General features: G+C 57.4%; 1 protein-coding gene across 4 annotated transcripts in view; it reads right to left on the bottom strand.

The window, feature by feature from the left end:
• Positions 1-7,788, bottom strand: part of LOC148135310 (pro-interleukin-16-like) — a 25,984-nt gene extending 18,196 nt beyond the window's left edge. Inside the window, exons 1-2 of one of the 4 annotated variants that reach the window (XM_087985140.1) lie at positions 7,178-7,788; positions 1,433-1,519 (exon numbers count right to left, since the gene is read on the bottom strand). In XM_087985140.1, coding sequence (XP_087841266.1) covers positions 1,433-1,464 — 32 coding nt within the window. In that variant the 5' untranslated portion in view covers positions 1,465-1,519; positions 7,178-7,788. Of the gene's footprint in view, positions 1-1,432; positions 2,073-7,177 lie in introns of those variants that run through there. The other 3 variants (XM_087985138.1, XM_087985137.1, XM_087985139.1) reach the window with 3 other exon arrangements.
• Positions 7,789-8,360: the final 572 nt, after the last annotated feature.

The following is an 8,360-nucleotide window of genomic DNA, read 5'->3' as shown; positions in this document are numbered from 1 at the left end:
CACAGCGCCCACTCCCTCTGCACTGACCCCCCGACAGTGCCCGCTCCCTCAGCGCTAACCCTCCGACAGCACCCGCTCCCTCAGCACTGACCCTCCCACAGCACCCACTCCCTCAGCGCTGACCCCCTGACAGCGCCCGCTCCCTCAGCACTGACCCTCCCACAGCGCCCACTCCCTCAGCACTGACCCTCCGACAGCACCCACTCCCTCAGCACTGACCCTCCCACAGCACCCACTCCCTCAGCGCTGACCCCCTGACAGCGCCCACTCCCTCAGCACTGACCCTCCGACAGCACCCGCTCCCTCAGCACTGACCCTCCGACAGTGCCCGCTCCCTCAGCATTGACCCTCAGATAGTGCCCGCTCCCTCAGCACTGACCCTCCTACAGCGCCTGCACCCTCAGCACTGACCCTCCCACAGCGCCTGCACCCTCAGCACTGACCCTCCCACAGCGCCCACTCCCTCAGCACTGACCCTCCGACAGTGCCCGCTCCCTCAGCACTGACCCTCCGACAGCACCCGCTCCCTCAGCGCTGACCCTCCGACAGTGCACACTCCCTCAGCGCTGACCCTCCGACAGTGCCCGCTCCCTCAGCACTGACCCTTCGACAGCACCCGCTCCCTCAGCACTGACCCTCCCACAGCGCCCGCTCCCTCAGCCCTGACCCCCCGACAGCGCCCGCTCCCTCAGTACTGACCCTCTGACAGCGCCTGCTCCCTCAGCACTGACCTTCCGACAGTGCCCACTCCCTCAGCACTGACTCTCCGACAGCGCCCACTCCCTCAGCACTGACTCTCCGACAGCGCCCACTCCCTCAGCACTGACTCTCCCACAGCACTTGCTCCCTCAGCACTGACCCTCCCACAGCGCCCGCCCCCTCAGCACTGACCCTCCGACAGCGCCCGCTCCCTCAGCACTGACCCTCCCACAGCGCCCGCTCCCTCAGCACTGACTCTCCCACAGCACCTGCTCCCTCAGCGCTGACCCTCCGACAGCGCCCGCTCCCTCAGCCCTGACCCTCCGACAGCGCCAGCTCCCTCAGCCCTGACCCTCCCACAGCACTCGCTCCCTCAGCACTGACCCTCCCACAGCGCCCGCTCCCTCAGGATTGACCCTCCGACAGCGCCCGCTCCCTCAGCACTGACCCTCCGACAGTGCCCGCTCCCTTGGGACTCCCTGGGTGAAGCAGTCTCTCCTGATCACCGCGCTCTGTGCCAGTTCAAGGCTGAGATGGATAGAATGGGGGGGTATGGGGTGGGATCTGAGGGGGGGGTGAAAGGTGGAGGGGGTAAATGCAAGAAGGTGCGGGTTGAGGATGATCAGGTCACTCCCGATGACACTGGAATGCAGAAGGGGGCCTGGATGGCCAGAATGGTCTCCTCCTGTACCTGTGACATCAGGGGCAGCCTGACAAACGTTCTTGGGCTTACCTGATGGAGTAGCTCTTGTCCAGAAGGCCCATGTCGCTCTGGTTGGTGACCTCCGAGCCGTCCGACAGCGAGCACTCATCGTCGGAGCTGAGGAACATGGAGAGGACTGGCTCACGCTGCGGGGACCCACTGAGGGGACTCGAGACCATCGGCCCGTCCCAGGACTCCCCATCCGTCCGGCCGCACTCACCGAGCGGAGGGGGAGAGGAGAACTCCTTCGGCCCTTCTGCAGGCCGGGGCTGCACTCCATCACCGGGGCCTAGGACTGAACCTGAGAGTGGGCCTGAGACTGGGCCTGGGCCTGGGGCTGAGACTAGGCCTGGGCCTGGGCCTGAGACTAGGCCAGGGCCTGGGCCTGAAACTGGGCCTGGGCCTGAGACTGGGCCTGAGACTAGGCCTAGGCCTGGGCCTGGGCCTGGGCCTGAGACTGGGCTTGGGCCTGAACCGTGGCCGCTCGCCATGTCGCTAAGGCCACCCTCTGAGGCTGATGGCGGTCGCCGGGCCTCCTCCTTCCTGCTGCACCTCCGCCTCACCATCTCCTCGAACGAGTGGATCTTCTGCAGCACCGACCAGGCCCTCCGAGGGGGCGACGCGATGCCCTCCTCCCCTCTGACCCGGTCACGATCCCCGTCGCCCCTCCCCTTCCCTCTAACCCCCTCCGCCCTCGCCTTCCCCTCCACCCTCCCCGCGTGTCGCCCCTCCCCGATCCCTCCGCCCTTGACGCCCGTCCCCTGCCCCTCTCCCTCCGCCCACGTCCCCCTCCTCCTCCCGGCATGGGCCGCCCCCTCGCCCCTGCCCTCCAGAACCTTCCAGAAGAAGCGGGCGCCGGCGCTGGCTGTGCGCCGGTGGCCCCCCTCGGTGGGGTGGGCGCCCTCGCCTGGGTCGCGGAGGCTGAGCTTCCGCGGCGCTGCCCCCCGTCCCCCGCCCTCCCCCTCTAGCGCCCCCCGAGCTCCGGCGGCGAACACCGACAGACTCCGCGGCTTGGCCCCCTGACCTCCGACCCCTGCTCCCTCGTCTCCCCGGGCCTCCATCTTGGCGAGCGGCCACCCTTCCCTGGGAACTCTGCGCTCCCCCTCCCCACCCCTCCCCTTCCTTCCCACTCCCTCAGGAGCTTCGCTGCAGGCGCTACAGCAAGGCGGCACCTCCCTCCTCACGTCATCCCCACCGGGGCTCCGAGTTCCGGCCCACTCCCCACTCGCCGTTGGTCTCTCTCTCTCTCCCGTCTGCTCCCGAGCGAGCGGCTGTGAATTCGAGAGGATCGGGAATTAGTTTTGACAGTGCACAGGATGTGGTGGGGGCTGAATGGCCTCCGTCCCATGTAAAACCCAGAGACCCACAGTCTGGCATAATGTGCCCAAGGCTTCTCTGCACTACACAGTCATAGAGACGTACAGCACGGAAACAGACCCTTCGGTCCAACCCGTCCATGCTGACCCGATACCCCACCCCAATCTAGTCCCACCTGCCAGCACCCGGCCCATATCCCTCCAAACCCTCCCTATTCATATACCCATCCAAATGCCTCTTAAATGTTGCAATTGTACCAGCCTCCACCACTTCCTCTGGCAGCTCATTCCATACACGTACCACCCTCTGCGTGAAAAAGTTGCCCCTCAGGTCCCTTTCCCCTCTCATCCTAACCCTCTCTAGTTCTGTATTCCCCGACCCCAGGGAAAAGACCTTGCCTATTTACCCTATCCATGCCCCTCTATAACGTCACCCCCTCAGCCTCCGACGCTCCAGGGAAAACAGCCCCCAGCCTGTTCAGGCCTCTCCCTGTAGCTCAGATCCTCCAACCCTGGCAACATCCTTCGAAATCTTTTCTGAACCCTTTCAGGTTTCAAAGCCAGGAAGCAGAACTTTACTCAACTGTTTCCCTTCCCCCCCCGCCCCCTACAATTTGCCCCTCGACTTCTACCCCTTCCTGGAAGACCTGGAATTAGAAGGCAGTTTTCATGATCTGGGGATCTGCATTTGGAAAGGATATTGGGGAAGATTCTAGGGGAGGGGTCGCAAGGGCTCAATATTACCACTGAAAATTGAGGCCATACGTTCACCTCTCTCATCAGGAAATGGTAAAGGGAGCGCTAATTTAATGGGGACAGTAACAGGAAGGGGTTGGGAGGGATATGGGCCAAGTGCTGACCAATGGGACTGGATTAGGTTCGGATATCTGGGTCGGCATGGACGGGTTGGGCTGAAGGGTCTGACTCCGTGACTTTTTCTTTTAAAAAAAGGTTCGGTTGGAGGGCACGGGGTTACAAAGGGAGAGGCTAGAAAATCTGCCGCTGTTTTCTCCGGAGGCTGAGGGGAGACTGGACAGAGGCCCTTGGAATTAGGCACGGATAAGAGTTGACGGTCAGAATCTTTTGTTGAAACGTCTTAAACCATGGGGGTCGAGCATTTAAGGTGAGAGAGGGAAAGTTCAAGGGAGGTGTGAGGGGCAAGTCAGTTGCACAGAGTGGGTGGAACATGTTGCCAGGGGGTGCTGGTGGAGGGTCATACAACAAGGGGCATTTAAATGGGCTTTTTAATAAGCGTGTTGCTGGAAAAGCGCAGCAGGTCAGGCAGCATCCAATCGACGTTTCGGGCCTGAGCCCTTCCTCAGGAATTTTTCCCTTTTCGATAAGCACATGAGTACGCAAGGAATGGAGGAAAATGGACCAAGGGATTAGTTTCATTTGGCCTCATGTTCGGCACAACATCGTGGGCTGAAAGGCCTCTTCCTGTGCTGTGCTGTACCACGATCTAACGGCCAATTTCAAAGAAAGCAAGCAACGAAATGCCGCGCTGTTGCTTCTTTTGAGATTTGCTATTCCGGTGGCCAACCCGATCTAATCAGGACAGAAATGCAAGAATGCCAAATTTCAGAAGTTGCAAGAGTGCGATTTAAAATGGTTCTTTCCCCTTCAAACTTGTAGACTGAGGCTTCTGAGCCCATCTCAGCAGGACAGACACAAGAATCCCAAATTGACATAGAATCATACAGCACGGAAATAGACCCTCTGACCCAACCAATCCATGATTCCCGAACTCAACCAGTCCCACCTGCCTGCTCCCGGCCCATATCCCTTTCCTATTCATGAACTTATCCAAATGTCTTGTCACTGTACCCACACCCATCACTTCATTCCACACACAAACCACCCTCTGTTGTAAAACAATGTGTCTTTTTAAAATCTCTCCTCTCACTTTAAAAGTATGCACTGGGAGTCCCTCACCCTCGGGAGAGTCGAGGGTTGTAAGACCATTGGAGCAGAAATTAGGCCATTCGGCCCATCTTCTGCTCCGCCACTCAATCGCGGCTGACAGGTTTCTCAACCCAATACTCCCACTTTCTCCCTTTCAAGAACCTAGCTACCTCTGACCTAGCCCCCACAGCCTTCTGTGTCAATGAATTCCAAAGATTCCCAACTCTCTGACGGAAGATGTTTCTCCTTATCTCTGTACTAAAGGATCTTCCCTTCATTCGAAGGCTGTGCCCTCAGCTCCTGCTCACTCCACTTTAATAATCTCCTTCCTGTAACAGGTCAACGAGAACTGGATATAATACCCCAGAAGAGGCCTGACCAACCTCCTGTACAACCTCACCAGGGCACACGGTAGTTCAGTGGTTATTGCGGCTGCCTCACAGCGCCAGGGACCCAGCCTCGATTCCAGCCTTGAGGAACTGTCTGTGTGGAGTTTGCACATTCTCTCCCCGTGTCGGCGTGGGTTTGCTCCAGTTTTCTCCCACAGTCCAAAGATGTGCAGGTTAGGGTGGATTGGCCATGCTAAATTGTCCCATAGTGTCCATGGATGTGCAGGTTAGGGTGGATTGGCCATGCTAAATTGTCCCATAGTGTCCAGGGATGTGCAGGTTAGGGTGGATTGGCCATGCTAAATTGTCCCGTAGAGCCGAGGGATGTGCAGGTTAGGGTGGATTGGCCATGCTAAATTGTCCCGTAGAGCCGAGGGATATGCAGGTTAGGGTGGATTGGCCATGCTAAATTGTCCCGTAGTGCCCAGGGATGTGCAGGTTAGGGTGGATTGGCCATGCTAAATTGTCCCGTAGAGCCGAGGGATGTGCAGGTTAGGGTGGATTGGCCATGCTAAATTGTCCCGTAGAGCCGAGGGATGTGCAGGTTAGGGTGGATTGGCCATGCTAAATTGTCCCGTAGAGCCGAGGGATGTGCAGGTTAGGGTGGATTGGCCATGCTAAATTGTCCCATAGTGCCCAGGGATGTGCAGGTTAGGGTGGATTGGCCATGCTAAATTGTCACATAGTGCCGAGGGATGTGCACGTTAGGGTGGTTTGGCCATGCTAAATTGTCCCGTCGAGCCGAGGGATGTGCAGGTTAGGGTGGATTGGCCATGCTAAATTGTCTCGTAGTGTCCAGGGATGTGCAGGTTAGGGTGGATTGGCCATGCTAAATTGTCCCGTAGTGCCCAGGGATGTGCAGGTTAGGGTGGATTGGCCATGCTAAATTGTCCCATAGTGCTGAGGGATGTGCAGGTTAGGGTGGATTGGCCATGCCAAATTGTCCCATAGTGCCCAGGGATGTGCAGGTTAGGGTGGATTGGCCGTGCTAAATTGTCCCATAGTGCCCAGGGATGTGCAGGTTAGGGTGGATTGGCCATGCTAAATTATCCCATAGTGCTGAGGGATGTGCAGGTTAGGGTGGATTGGCCATGCCAAATTGTCCCATAGTGCTGAGGGATGTGCAGGTTAGGGTGGATTGGCCATGCCAAATTGTCCCATAGTGCCCAGGGATGTGCAGGTTAGGGTGGATTGGCCATGCCAAATTGTCCCATAGTGCCCAGGGATGTGCAGGTTAGGGTGGATTGGTCAGGGGAAATATAGAGTAACAGGGTCGGGGAATGGGTCTGGGTGGGATAGTTTGGAGGGTCGGTGTGGGCCAAAACGTCTGTTTCCACACTGTACAGTTTCCCTACTCTAAGGCTGTGCCCTTGGGTCTTAGTCTCTCTCCTACCAATGGAAACATTTTCCTAATGTCCAGCCATTTGGTAGTCTGTGAAGGAGGAAGTGGGGGGTGGCGAGATTGGGAGAATTGGAGTTGGGGCCCATGACCAGAGTGAATGGCCAAAGAAGGGCTGAATGGTCTTCTCCTGTCCCTTCTGTTAACCCTTCTGAACTTCCACCTCAACCCCGCAATCGAGCGACATTTATGAAATTCCCTCCTTGACCCGTGGGCATGGTCAGAGGGGGCCCGGTGCCTGTCCCTCATTGCCCAGAGGGTGAGTCCCTACACCACCAACCAACAACCCCCTCTTCCCCCACCCACTCCCCATCTCCGTTGTGGGCCTGGAGTAACGTGTCAGGGTGGCAGATTTCCCTTCATCACCAACGACACACCATCCTTCCCGGATTTCCGCCGGATTCGAATTCCGGCCACCCGCGGGATTCGATTCCCTTCTCTTGGAAACTCATCCCGGCATTCCAAGCCAGTGGCATCACCGCTGCGGCGCCCCTTGGGTTGGGAACCCTTGTCGCTGGTCTTTGACCCTCTCGAAACGCTCCATTTCCCAGAACCCTCCGCCTCCAGTCAGTCCCAAGGGGGATTGGCGTCTGTTCGAGAGAGGCTTAGTTGGTGTGCACTTGAGAACACTTCCCTCCCCACCCAACACACCGAGGCCTATCCTGCTCCACCTTGGGGCTTGCTACTGGCGAGCTGAATTAAGGGTCTGCTTTCGGGAGAGGGATCTAAGCCCGTGTTTAAAAATTCCGATGCCTCCCAGACCTACCTCCGGAGCTCTGCGATGTGGCGGGAGACCAGGCCGAATTAACCGGGGCCGTTTCAGGTCTTCGGTTCCAGCGCTGGGTGACGGTTATAGATTTTTCTCGTCAACAGCGAGCCAATGGCAGCACGATTGCGGTTTGAGAACGGAACAGGATTGCCACACGTTGATGGGCGCAGAAGCAAAGTTCAAGGAAACAGAAACAAATGCGATGCTCAATGTTTCCCACAAAGGAGCACTTCCTACTCTGTCTGGAGGCAGATCTATCAATCTCCTGGCTGTCACTCGCCTCAGTTTACGCGGCTCTCTGATTCCTTCCACCGACGGCTCTGAATGCAGCAATGGAACTAACTTTCATACCGTCTCCAAGTTCAACGACGTGGGAAAGCTATTCTGAGAGCAGAGCATTATTTATTATTATTGGGGGCGACTGGGGCTGCTTTCCTTGGAGTGTCGGAGGCTGAGGGGTGACCTTCAAGAGGTTCACAAAATCACGAGGGGCGTGTGGACAGGGTGGTCAGACCCGGTCTTTGTGTGCCCACTTGACCCACATCCCTCTAAACCCTTTTAAATTGTACCCGCCTCCACCTCTCGGAGACAGAGAGGTCGGCGGATGCTGGAGGTCAGAATCGAGAGTGCGGCGCTGGAAAACCACAGCGGGTCAGGCAGCATCCGAGGAGCAGGAGAATCGACGTTTCCAGCACTCTCTGGCAGCTCATTCCATACACGCACCACCCTCTGCGTGAAAAAGTTGCCCCTTAAGTCCCTTTTAAATCTTTCCCCTCCCACCCTAAACCTCGAGTTTGGGGCTCACCCCCGGGAAACAAAAATTCCACCTTTGTGGAATTTGCTACCCCAAAGTGTGGTGGATGCTTGGGACAGTGAGTGAATTTAAGGAGGAGGTTGACAGATCTTTGATTGAGTCATAAAGATGTACAGCATGGAAACAGACCCTTCGGTCCAACCCGTCCATATATCCCAACCCAATCTAGTCCCACCTGCCAGCACTTGGCCCATATCCCTCCAAACTCTTCCTATTCATATACCCATCCAAATGCCTCTTAAATGTTGCAATTGTACCAGCCTCCACCACATCCTCTCGCAGCTCATTCCATACACGTATCACCCTCTGTGTGAAAATGTTGCCTCTTCGGTCTCTTTTATATCTTTCCCCTCTCACCCTAAACCT

This window comes from Chiloscyllium plagiosum, unplaced genomic scaffold (genome assembly GCF_037043375.1).
Source record: "Chiloscyllium plagiosum isolate Xiang-an unplaced genomic scaffold, Cpla_swu_hap1 HiC_scaffold_50, whole genome shotgun sequence".
Taxonomy (NCBI): domain Eukaryota; kingdom Metazoa; phylum Chordata; class Chondrichthyes; order Orectolobiformes; family Hemiscylliidae; genus Chiloscyllium; species Chiloscyllium plagiosum.
Note: the sequence above shows the minus strand (reverse complement) of the source record. Positions and strands in the feature narration are given on the sequence as shown.